This window comes from Meriones unguiculatus, chromosome 8 (genome assembly GCF_030254825.1).
Source record: "Meriones unguiculatus strain TT.TT164.6M chromosome 8, Bangor_MerUng_6.1, whole genome shotgun sequence".
NCBI classification, from domain to species: domain Eukaryota; kingdom Metazoa; phylum Chordata; class Mammalia; order Rodentia; family Muridae; genus Meriones; species Meriones unguiculatus.
This window is the reverse complement of record NC_083356.1, coordinates 5,288,129-5,300,420: the sequence shown is the minus strand read 5'-3', so window position 1 is coordinate 5,300,420 and position 12,292 is coordinate 5,288,129. Positions and strand designations below refer to the sequence as shown.

The 12,292-nt window shown below is 56.6% G+C and overlaps 1 protein-coding gene across 8 annotated transcripts in view; it reads right to left on the bottom strand.

Annotated features, from left to right (window-relative positions):
* Hdac7 (histone deacetylase 7) overlaps positions 1-12,292 on the bottom strand; it is a 37,641-nt gene that overhangs the window by 8,629 nt on the left and 16,720 nt on the right. For 4 of the 8 annotated variants that reach the window (XM_060388707.1, XM_021632816.2, XM_060388709.1 and 1 more), the window contains exons 2-18: positions 9,939-10,129; positions 9,753-9,843; positions 9,332-9,443; positions 8,717-8,832; positions 8,202-8,327; positions 7,764-7,855; positions 7,465-7,575; positions 7,153-7,333; positions 6,780-6,976; positions 6,390-6,584; positions 5,557-5,758; positions 3,064-3,197; positions 2,808-2,928; positions 2,618-2,667; positions 1,271-1,378; positions 221-276; positions 25-112 (exon numbers count right to left, since the gene is read on the bottom strand). In XM_060388707.1, the coding sequence (XP_060244690.1) occupies positions 25-112; positions 221-276; positions 1,271-1,378; positions 2,618-2,667; positions 2,808-2,928; positions 3,064-3,197; positions 5,557-5,758; positions 6,390-6,584; positions 6,780-6,976; positions 7,153-7,333; positions 7,465-7,575; positions 7,764-7,855; positions 8,202-8,327; positions 8,717-8,832; positions 9,332-9,443; positions 9,753-9,843; positions 9,939-10,082 (2,124 nt within the window). In that variant the 5' untranslated portion in view covers positions 10,083-10,129. The remainder of the gene's footprint in view (positions 1-24; positions 113-220; positions 277-1,270; positions 1,379-2,617; positions 2,668-2,807; positions 2,929-3,063; positions 3,198-5,556; positions 5,759-6,389; positions 6,585-6,779; positions 6,977-7,152; positions 7,334-7,464; positions 7,576-7,763; positions 7,856-8,201; positions 8,328-8,716; positions 8,833-9,331; positions 9,444-9,752; positions 9,844-9,938; positions 10,130-12,292) is intronic. The other 4 variants (XM_060388710.1, XM_021632821.2, XM_060388708.1 and 1 more) reach the window with 3 other exon arrangements.

The window sequence follows — 12,292 nt, the reverse complement described above, 5'->3', positions numbered from 1 at the left end:
ATGACCACAGGAACCAGGACCTACCCAGTCAACAATGAGGATCTTGCTGGCCTTGCCTTGCTGTTGGAGCTGTCGGCAGGCGATGGCCACGGAGTTGAAGAAGCAAAAGCCCCTGGAGGAGGGAGAAGAGGGTCCTGCCAGCCCATCCCCGTACTCCTCTGCCTACAGGAGGGCTCCGGAGGCCTGCCCCCACCATACCGCATGCCCCCCCATGCCTTACATGGCTGTAGAGTGGTCTGCATGGTGTCCCGGGGGCCGTACCACAGCAAAGCCGTTCTGCAAGGGGGGGAGAGCACTGCTCAGTCCAACAGCCATCTCTCAATCCACGTCTGCCTGAGCCTGCTTCTCACCCCCGTCCCTTCCTCTGAGGAGTAAAAGGCATGAGCGCCAGCACACCCCTCTGAGGGGTCCGGACCTCTGCCTCTATGTTGCTGCTATGGCTTTTAGCTGCACTTGAACGGAGTACCCCAACCTGGTAGGTGCTGGCTGTCATCACGTTGACAGCTATTGACGATTAGATAAAACTGCATGCCTGGCCCCGTGCCACGTACTTCCTACAGGCTGCATTTTCTCCTCCCACAAACATTATCATCACCCTCAGTGCGCAGATGAGGGGGCCAACCGAGGTGAACTAACCACCCAAGTCACGTGGCTGCCAACGGTAGAGCGGGGACTTTAAGGTCAGGGAGAATGGTGAGGGTGGCCGAGCCCTTCTGCTACCGAGGGCACAGTGCCTGCTTTGGGCTCTGAGCTCTCACACAATGGGGCTGGCTGCTTTAGGCAAATCATCACAAGGCACCTATGCTAGAGCACTGAGCACAACCCCAACTGAGCACTGGCTGCTCTTCCAGAGGCTCTGAGTTCAATTCCCAACAACCACATGGTGGCTCACTACCATCTGTAATGGATCTGTTTCCTCCTCCTGGCTGCATGAAGACAGGGCACTCATCTACATGACATAAATAAATAAATCTTTAAAAAGAGAAAAAGGCCGTGATGCACCTACAGCCACAAAACAGGTCTTAAGTGACCTCAGATGGTCAGGACCGTCAAAGACAACAGCACCCCAGTGCCCAGTGGCTTGATTTCCTAAGTGTCGTGAACCTAGGGGTCAAATCTCACCTTGCTTCCAGGCCTGATTTCCCTTTCAAAACCTTGTAGCCACATCCACAAGGAACGAGGTGTCTAAAGCTTGGCACCAGGAAGGAACCTCCTCCATCACCCCGGCACCACCTCTGTAGCTTACCAGCCTTTAATCTAAACTTCCTACCTTCAGCTCCCGGGAGGCTACTTTGAAGGCAAGGTCGGTGACACTGCCTGCTGCCCAGCGGGCTGCATTGGAGGAATGTAACTCGTTCCAGACGGTGTCGGTGTCTACCTGTAGGGGCCGGGGTCGGGGACCGCGTCATCCTTTGCTTCCCATAGGAGCCAGGGTTCCAGCGAGGCAGTACCCACCCCATGGCCAGGACCCCAGGGGCAGGGAGCTGGGCAGACAAAGCTGCCTCCCCAGTGCCCCACCGCCCAAAGGCAAGGCCTCCTGTGCCCCCAGTCCCAGCAGGACTTCTTCCCAGCGTAAGTCCCAGCACCAGCTCGTGTGTGGCCAGCACGCGGCCTCCCCAGTCAGGGGAGGGGGCATGGCGTTACCTGGGCGGGATTGGGGCATGGGCCGGGAGGGGTTTTAAGCCCCAGCTGCCTCTGCTCAGGCCCTGCGGGATGGTCGGAGCTGGAGGGGCCGTCTGCACCACTGTCTTCCACTCGGGCCCCCTAGCCCAGGCTGGGAGGCCCCCCAAACCCAGTCCCTGGGCCTCAAGGCTAGGGAGGGGCCGGGGGGGCAAGATGGGGAGATGGGAAGGGCGAGGCGGACCGAGAGAGGCGAGCAAGGCAGAAAGAGTCGCAAGAGGCTGGAGAGAGAGAGAGAGGACAGAGAGGGAGAGGAGGGAGGAGAAAACAGAAGCAACAACAGTTGGAAAAACTAGAAAGTGGCAAGAAATGGGGGAGTTGTGAACAGGGCATCGAATGGCTCCCCCAGCAGCCCCTGTGACAGCTCCCTCGTGCCCTCCTGTTCTCAGCCTCCATCTCACTCCCACACACCTTGCCTTACACCATAACGGGGACCTTTCTGAGGCAAGGAGGGCCATGCCAGAGGCAGCAGAAGACCCCACCAGCAGCTGAGTGAGAGAGGTGAGCAAAGCTGGAGGGCTGGAAGCCTGTGGCCCAGGTAGGGAAGTCCTAAATCTCTAAGGAGGGACCCCACAGCCCCACGCTAGGCAGTTCGTGGCCTGGAGGTCAAGGCGGGTACACCTCGAGTGCCTGAGAGAGGCCCACTCCTGGGCAGGCGGAGCTGCCAACTCGTGGGAATGGCCACACCTTGACCACCGGGGGGGTCGTGCAAAGGGGCACAGTCTCACGCCCCAATGTGACCCCACCTTGAGCCTCACTCAACACCTACTTATCAGGACAGGGAGACACCTATCGGCATAATGGGAAAGGCCCTGCCCTACCCAGAGTGGCAGAACCACAAGTCACAAGTGGCAGGGAGGTGGGAGTGGCCAAGAGAACCCAACGGAAGGCTGAAAGCCCTTGGCAGGGCCCGCTTGAGAGCTCTGCGCATACTTACCCCAACCCCGCCACAGGGTAGCATCACAAATGTCCGCTGCGCTAGAAGTCCTGTGGGGAGAGGCCAGGTCACGTGAGGGAGGAACACGGGAGTCGTAAGAGGAGTAAGTACGGAGGCAGAGGCAATAAAGGGAGATCCGGGCAAGCTCGGGGTGATTCAGGGCCGGACATCATCTGTCTCCCTCCCCTACCTGTCAGCTTCCCGTTATCCAGTTTGAGTCGGCTGAGTGGGTTGGTGCCATAGAGAAGCACATGCCTTTCACAGTGGACTGATTGCAGCTCCTCTAGGGAAGCCTTTCGGCCTCGGAGACACTGAGGAAGGGCACACGGAGCTCCTAAACTTTCCTCCCCCCCCACCCCTCTGCCACCACCAGACTGCCCACTCTGTCATCTCTTGTTGACCCTAAGGCCTCTCAGAACTTCCCTTGCACAGCCCCACCTCCTCACCTCACACTGGCTGCGGAGACCCCGCTCCTGCAGGCGGGACCAGATGCTCTGGATGCGGCCTGCATGCTCAGGGTGCTTGCTGTTGTCTCCACAGGAACACTGGTGCTTCAGCATCACGGAGTCATAGACCAGCCCTGCAAGAAGCAGAGGTCAGGGCTGGGATGCCAGGGAGACTGCCGCCATGGCTACAGATGGAGAAGAGCCCACACCTCCAGAGCCAGGCCTGCACATGTCCCCGGCTGCATTCCCTTTGCAGCTCTTCTGTGGAGAGCTAGCCCTGCTTCCCTCTGCACATGCCTAAATGTCTCAGACTGCCTGATGTACACACCAGGGCAGCACCCCCCTACTCACACCTACTGTGCATGGCCTTGTTGGTACTCTTACTCCTCACAAGGCCCTACGCATCTCCTATGCCCTTGAGAGTTCATGCCCTAAACCTAGAGAGAGTTAACACAGGACATCTCCCTCTGGGTGTCACAAACTCAGAAGCTCCAACACAGAGAGGAAAAAACAATTCCAGGGAAACGTAAAGACTGAGAGAGTTGGGACTGGAGAGATGGCTCAGAGGTTAAGAGCACTGACTGCTCTTCCAGAGGTCCTGAGCTCAGTTCCCAGCAACCACACAGTGGCTCACAACCATCTATACTGAGATCTGGTGCCCTCTTCTGGCATACAGGTGTACATACAGACAAAACATTGTATACATAATAAATAAATAAACCTAAAAAAGAAAAAAGACTGGGAGAGGGATACCCAGAGTCACTGGCCTCCCAACCGCACATGGGAAACACTCAGAAAACTATTTTACCTTGTAAATAATAAGCAAATAGCATGAAACTATTTACATAGTACCTACATTGTATTAGATATCAAAATCCAAATAGAAGTGATTTAAATATATGGAAAGATGTGCATAGGTTAAACAAAAACATCATGCCTTTTTCACATGAAGAACTGGAGCATCTGTGGCTTTGGTACCTTTATAAGGTGAGCTTGGGGTACCAGAAGCAACCCTCTAAGGTATTAAGGAACTGCCTGTCAGCCTGCCCCAAGGGAAGTCTCCAGAAACAGGCCCTGTACACACACTCAGTGTCTACACATCTCAGGACACCAAGGACTTTCAAAATGCCATTTTGCCCAGGAATGCCACTCCTGAAGAGTGACCCTACAGAGATAATCCCAGATAGAAGTAAAGACTTAAACATAAGAAAATTAAGGACCAGGTATGGTGGTGCACACTTTTAACCCCAGTGCTTGAGAGGCAGAGACAGGTGGATTTCTGTGAGTTCCACGCCAGCCAGAACTTCCTAGTGAGTCTATCTCAAAAACAAACAAACAAACAAAGTTAGCACTAAAGCTTGGTGATGGTGGTGTGTGCCTTTGATCCCAGTACTTGGGAGGCAGAGGCAGGTAGATCTCTGTGAGTTTGGGGCCAGCTTAGTCTACAGAGGGAGTTTCAGTACAGTCAGGGCTACACAGAAAAACCCTGTCTTGAAGGGGGGGGGGAGTTTGGGGAGAACAAAAATTAAAACTAAAAATGTTCAAATGTCCAACTAATAATTAAAATTGACATTGAGCTGGGCATGGTGATTTACACCTGAAATCTTAGCACTTGGGAATCTAAGAGAAAAACTGCTACCAGTTCAAAGCTAGCCTCAGAGGGACAACCTGTCTCAAAAGCTAAAAAGAAATAAAACTATGATAAAATATAAGAATCTCAGTTTTAGGGATTCGTGGTAAGATTTTTTTATAATATGCTGGCTGAGAAAGCAGAATGCAGAGCTGGTAGTAGCTTGGAAACAAAACAGCTGCCTATCACAAGCAGGAATCTAAGTTCAAGCCTAGCACCATTTAAAAAAAAATTAAAAGGGACTCGCCAGGCATGGCGGCACATGCCTTTAACAGCACTCGGGAGGCAGAGGCAGCAGATCGCTGTGAGTTTGAGGCCAGCCTGGTCTACAAAGAGAGTCCAGGACAGCCAAGGCTACACAGAGAAACCCTGTCTCCAAAAACAAAAAACAAAACAAAAAATTAAAAAGGACTCAGTTAAGCTGACACGTTTGTGACATCAGACAGGTACGATGGCTGACTGAAACCTGGAACGAGGTACAGCAGAGTTTAGGGCAGTAAGATAACTTAGTGACTTCTTATTATTATTACTATATTTTTCCTGCATGTCTCAAAATGTGCAAAATACTTTTCTATGAGCACAGCAATCATGAGTAATGTTCTTGTTTTTAAAGGGCTGGTCATGTTAGGAGACTGAAATTCCTGTCCTGGCCTGACTGCCAGTTTTGTCGATTAACCGTAAACCAGTCCCTGTCAGCTTAGGTTTCCTGAGTCCTCATGTTCTCGCCTGCTTCGTGGGTACCATGGAGCTCACAGGAGATTAAGGTGTGGCCTCCGGAACTCTCTTGAAAGGCATTTCACAGACACGGACTCATGCCCTAGCCACTTCCTCATGCCTCCCCGCCAGTCCCTCGCTGATCTTACCTGTGGCAGGCGTCTCTGAGCTGTTGAGAACTTGGGTCTGAGAGGTGGGCTCTGGGCTCAGCAGGGAGATGGGGGCCGCTGGGGAAGACTGAGTTCTGGACAGGGGCCGGTGTCCAACCTGGGCCAGAGGTAGCAGCACAGAGTCCCTGGGGCTTCCCTGGGAGAGCCGCCCAGCGAGACGCTGCTGCTCCCAGAGGGACACCTGCGAGAAAACACGGACACAGCCTCCGGTTTCTTAGACTGGCCACTTGCTCTTACCCGAGGTCTAGGGACCCTCCGGGTAGGCTCCTTTTCCAGGGCTATTCCAGATGTGAGCCTGGCTTATCTAGTCTCTGAGCTCCCTGAAAACCAGCACCCAGCCTAGTGACCGGATTTCGCAAGAACGCCTTAGGCCTCGAGCCTGCTCTGACTGGGATCGCCTCTCCCAGGACTGCCGGAGACACTAAACACAAGTGGACTGCCACCACCAAGCGCTGCCGGTGGAATCCCGTTTCCCAGTTCGTAAGGTCCCGAGCCCATGACTTTGGAGAAAGGGTCTCTGCTGGGGCTATCTTTACCAAGGGGATGTGATTAGGTAAGCTCTTCCCTGGAAAGGTTTGCTGCCCTCATAAAAAGGACCTATGAGCACAGGCCTGCAGACACGCCTTCCTTCACAGCTCTCAGGACACACCCCGCCCAGCCTCACCCAACACACACACACACACAAACACAAACGCACTAATGCACACTCAAGGTGTGGACCTTGACTTCCTATCTCCTTCCCTTCCCCATCCTATGCCAAGCCCTGAGCCTTCTGACTAAACTCTCTTCAGCATCCTCGGGCACAGCCATACCTGTTGGTGCTGCTGCAGAGAAACGGGGCCTCTGCCCTCAGAAGGCACGTGGCCTGACTCCCTGCGTTCCAGGCCGTCATTCACCACAGGGGCCGCTCCCCCGCCATCTGTCTCGAGGTCCTCAGCCGAGGGTATCTGCCGCAGTCGAGGCTTTTCACTGGGCTTGGCAGGCCTCTGGGGAGGGGAGATGGCTGGCTGAGAAGTGGGACAGAGAGAAGGGCAGGTGGCAGGCAATGGGTTGGATAAGGCTGCATTCATCCTGCTGGCTCTCCAGCAGCCACTTGTCTTGCCCTTCAGGCCTCTCCTCCTCGTTCGTGTCCTTCCTTCAGTCCACTGGGGCTCAGTCAGTCAGGCATGCCCTCAGCACCTCCCCCGTCTGGTTCCCCTCACCTTGATCAGCTGGACATGAGGTTTGAGCCGATCCTGGCGTGGCTGCAGGGGGCCCAGCAGAGGGGAGGCGGTGGCGCTGGGGGGCAGGGGTTCTGAGCGGGTCCGGTTAAGTGGCCGGTGGAGGCCTGACCCGGAGAGCCGATCGGTGGTCAGTAAGGGCTGGGCAAAGTGGAAGGGCAAGGGCCCAAGCCCAGGCACTGGAAAACATAGGATGATGTAAGGAAGGAAGGAACCCTGGGAGCCATAGAGAGGAGGCAGGGCTTGGTGAGGAGTTACAGACAGTGAGGGACTGGAGGGTGGGTCGTTCCCAGGGCTTGGCCCCTTGGCAAGGTGCAGAAATCCCAGCCATCCTGGGAAAAGTATCAAGACTCACCAGTCCACAGTGGGGCATGAGAGACCGAGGGATCCAGCAGGAGAATGGGCTGCAGGCGAGAGGGTAAGGTGCCAGCAGCCTCTGGCTCTAGGCCATGGTGCAGGAAGAGGGGAGTATGGGGGTTCCCCAGGACTGGACCCCGGGGGCCCAAGGTTGAATGGGTCCTGCGGTCACCATCAGCCTGAAAGAAAGGCAGAAACTCAGAGCTTGAGAGGATCCCAGGCGAGAAAGGAAAAAAAGTGAGGCAATAGTCACAGGCAGAAAAGAGGCTGGAGAAGCTCGGAGCGGGGGCAGGGTGCCCCAGCCACTCACCCTGGCAGGGGCAGGCAGCCCCAGCGTGATTGCGGGCAGCAAGGACACTGTCGGCAAAGCGAACGGGGCCAGAGAGGTCTCCTGCAGCCGCAGCCGCTGGCCCAAGAGCGCCTGCCATGGGGAGCGGGGTGACGGGTCACCAGTCCTGGAACTCTACCTCCGGTATGCCGTCCCCAGAACACCCAACAGGCCCTGCTAGGGACTGCCCAGACCCTGAAGCCTCAGGCCAGGCCACTCACTGGGAAAAGACCGAGACTCAGAACTGACCCAGGAGAGAACAGTCCCCAGCAAGGCCTTACCTCCGAGCCCAGGGCAGGGTTGGGGCCATGCTCGCTGTCATTGGGGGAGCTGCACCCCGACGCAGGCGTGCTGCTGCTACTGGGGGAGGAATCTGAGGGGAGAGGAAAAAGGAAGGCACAGTCAGGTCAGGAGTGGGTGGTCCTGGGCAAGATCCCCAGTCACGGCTCCTTCCCCGCTGGCATGTATTTCTGCTTTCTCCCCAGAGGGACAGAAAGCTGGTGGACCAGCGCTGGCCCACAGAAGCTGATTTTCATGGTAAATGTTAACCCAGCAGGCTGAGGTTTCAGTCTCAGCTCGACCTCTGGCAGGCAGGTGTGTGGGGCACTCAGCAGTCCCGCGTGGGAACTTCCACCTGGGTGGAAGGTGGCCTGAAGGAGGGGCAACACCGTGGATGGGGACAGCGACTCCCAGGCCCATCTGGTCCATCTGGCTCCTACCTCCAAGAGTCTCTGCAGGCCTCCTCCGAAGGCTGGGCGGGGCACTCTCCTTCCTGAGCAGGGGATTCTTGCGCCTCTCCAGGGATTTCTTGGGCTTATAGCGCAGCTTCAGGTTGGGCTCAGACACTGCGGAGGAGCTGGGGTCACTCCACCCCTATGCCAGCGACCCCTCCCTTCTCCACCTTTTTTTCTTTTTGATACAGGGTCTCAGTATGTGGACCAAGATGGTCTCGATCTCACAGAGTTCCACCTGTCTTTGCCTACTGAGTGCTGGGACTAACGGCATGCACTACCAAGCCGGACCTCTTCCCTCCCAACCACCTCTAGGTTACAGAGGGAAAAGGCAAAACCGAAACCAAAAAACAACAAAACCCCCCTAAAAGCTAGTGTGCCAACTGTCCCAGCTTTCCCTCACCCCCACACTCCTGAACTAGATCTAAGGACCTTTACCTAATCTAATGCCCTCAGAGTTACCTAATTTAACCCCCTCAGAGGTCTCCATGTGCCTGGCTCACCTGTTTTACGCAGGGGAAAGTGCTCCGGGGGTTCAGGGGGCAGGCTGGGAACAGGAGGCAGAAAGCTGCTAAGCACGGTGCGGGCAGCGCCTTCGGTGTCCAGGGGCTCAAGAGCTCTGCAAGGCGAGCGTCAAGGCTACTTCAGGGGCCCAGGGTGCCCAAAGGCCCTGAAATCTCACTCTGCACAGGTGCCTCCCTGAGCACACCTGCCAGGAAAGCAGCCACCCACAGAGCTGGGCAGTGTGGAGCCGGCATGACAGGAGCCATCTCCAGGTGGCAGTAGTGGGTCACCCATGCTAAGGAAGATGTTTGCTCTGAGCATAAAACTCAGGCCTTGGAGCCTAGGACGCCCTGCAGACTCAGTGTAGGAGCCTTTTCTAGGAACCAGGACTTCTGGGTATGTGAGGGGCCTCAGATGAGATGTAGGGAGAAAACCGAAGGGGAGAGGAAGGCAGGTACTGGTTGAGGGGGACTTCGGGAACTATGTTTAAGCACAAAGTAAGAAGCAGGTGATCGGTGCAGGGGAGGAGAGGGGCCGTACGCACATACGCTCACTCACAGATGAGCATGTAGAGAAGAGGGGGCACAGAGAGGACCCAAGGGGTGGTGAGCTACCTGTAGGGGATACTGGGGCTGCTGGGATGGACCATCCTCTCAAGGGCCGCCTGCTGTTTCTTCAGGATCACCTCAGCCAGCTTTTGTTTGACCACACTGCTGGCTACAGCACCTGCAGAGGCAGAGAACCAGGAAGGCTGGTGGCAACGGGTGAAGAGGAAGCCTCCTGGGCACATTCGCTGCCCACTGCCCAGGCCACACTTTCAGTACAGGGTGTCTCAGGGACCCCTTGGGCAAGAGAGCTAGCCAAGCCTGAGGCCCCGCCCCTCCTGTGCATCCTCTAGGCACTCCCATACCCACCTCTGCTCACATGCAGAACCAGGTAAGCAGAGGGCATCCTCCACTCCTCCCCCCACAGACCTACGGTAGACTGACCCTGTACACCCAGGCAGAAACGAGGGGAGACAAGCCCCACCCTTACTTCGCTTGCTCTTGTCTTTATTGAGGAGTTGCCGAAGCTCTTGTTCCTGCTGTCCCCCCTGCAGCTCCGGCACTGGTGGGTCCATGGAGAGCTGTGGACAGAGCTGGCAGCTCAGGAAGGGCAGGAGCAAAGGACGGAGCTATGGTCTAGGGAGGCTGGGGTGTGCCCGGGGAGTTCTGTTTTTACCCTCATGGGCTCAGCTGAGTGCTGCTGCTGTTGGAGGCCTGCTAGGAAGAGGTGGCGGTGCAGGCGCTGGGGGTTCGGCAGGGCCAGCAGCGCAGGCTCCGGTGGGGGCTCCACGGGGGGCCGCTGGCCCACTCGCAGGTCCATGGGCTGGGGCTGAGAGCCTGGTGTGTCTGGCTGGAGGGCAGGGCAGCCTGGGGACACACAGCAGAGTCAGCTGGAAGACTAGCCTGCAGGAACTTCGTCACAGACTACTGAACCCTCTGGGGCTGATTCACATCAGTCAAAACACCCTCAGGGGGGCCTTTTCCTCGTAAGCCAAACGGAGAGCTACAGGTGGACACTGGCCTGTGTTCCACCTGTGGGAAAGGAGGTCCACAGAGTACAGACGCAGTCCCTTCCGACTGCCGATCGCTAGAGCCGAGCCATCTGACAGTAAAGCACGGTGTCTCCCCTCTACGGCGCATCTCCACTGGCTTGGGGCTAAGGTCATAGGGTTTCACGACAGTGACACCCATAGTGATGCAGTTCTAGGCTCTATATCCCGCTGGCCTTTGTCCTTCTGGGATGAGGTCGGCCTGCCTCAGGGTGGTAAACAGGCCCACTCTGCTCAGCCGCTAATCCCACAGCCCTCCCTGACCCTCAGCTGCCACTCTCTTGTTCCCATGTCTGTACCATTCTGGTCCTGGGATCCAGAAATAGTGCTAGAGCTCACTATCAGCCCTGGTTAGGCACCTAGGGCCTACTGAACCCCGTTCTCAGGGCAGGCCCCTCAGCTCACCAGGCCCATGAGCTTGTGGTACAGACCCCTGCTTCCCATTCGGGCCAGCTGTAGGCCTGGTTGGCGGGGGCAGCAGGCTCAGCTGCCTCTTCTCCAGTGTCCTCTGCACCCACGCCAGGAGCACCTTGCCAAGGCCGTGGGTGCAGGAGCTATTTATAGCTCACCAGCAGACCAGCGAGTGTGCCAGCACAGCCAGCTGGCCAGGATGGGCTGAGCAGCCGGGAGGGGGAGCTGTTGGGGGGGGTCCTAGGGAAGGGGAGGGATGAGAATGCGAGAGAGGGGGAGACTCCCCACAGAGGCCTTCTTCAGGCACCTCCTCCTCACAGAGTAGCCACACCTATCCCTGGGATCTGGCCCTGATGAGAAGATCCCCTGCAAAGCACCAATGGGAAAGTTCAGAAATGTAGCCTGTGGCCTGATGCAACCATAGGAGCCATAACCTTAACTTCTGTGGTGCGTGCGTGAGTGTGATAAAACTTACTCAACTCCCAGTCCACCTGCCCTGGATGATAATTATTGCTACCTGTTGCCCTAGATGAGGTGAGTGAGGCCCCAGTGTGAGGGGGACTGCCTAGAGCCACCCAGCAAGGCGCAGAGAGGGGGGGATGGGGTCCTGAGCTGTTAAGGCCACGGCTCTATTCTCCCGCCAACCCTCAGGAAATCACCTCCCTTGGAATGAGCTCCCAGCGGGCAAGAAAAGAGCTTGTGGGACGCTGTCCCTGAGGGGTGTCACTCCAATCCTGCCTGTGAAATGGGCATGAGAGAGGAGTCCAGCCAGGCCTGCTGTGGCCCTCCCCGGCATTTGAGAGAATGACTGCATCCAGACGCCACCCACAGTAAACGGTGCCTAGATCCCAGGCCCTCAGCCCGGGTCACGTGGCTACCCAAGAAATCATTCCAGTAGAGAATGGGCCTCCAACGGCAACATATTCCCAACCCATGGGAGGTTTCAGTCTTCCCTAGCTCTGGTGTCCTGGCTGCCTGAGGTCACTCCCTTGACGACGCAGGGCTTTGAAGAAGTGAGGCCTGTACCTTCATACCGGAGGCCTGTAGCTTCAGTCACAACAAGCTGGGAGCGGCCGCCTAACAGCCACCACCAGCCTTCCCTCAGCATTACCACCACCGGTGCAAAGGGACGCCGGGAACAGAGGAGGGACTCTGTTCAGAACTTCAGGAATGCCTGTTTAGGGTTTCATAGGGCAGCCCCCCAACAAGGTACAGGTCCGGCAGAAGTTCTCTGGAGAAGCCTCCTTCAGACACTTGCCCGTGAACACCCACCTCAACTTGGTCTCCATCTGAACAGAGACCCACTCAGACAGTGCCTTCATCCCATAGCAAACCCCGCATATTTCATCTCCCTGGTCTTCGGCTCACTATGTCTCCGGTCAGGACAGTCCTCACCTCTCCATTCCCACACTCTACCTACTGCTCAAAGCCCAGCCTGACGAAGGCCAGGCTGCAGCACGCCTTTCCTCCTCAACTCCACATCGGCTGCTCACAGCATTGCAAGCAGTCCAATAACAGTACCAGGCCTGGGTTAAGCTCCAAAGGCTGGGCTTAGGTTTGCCTTTGCTCG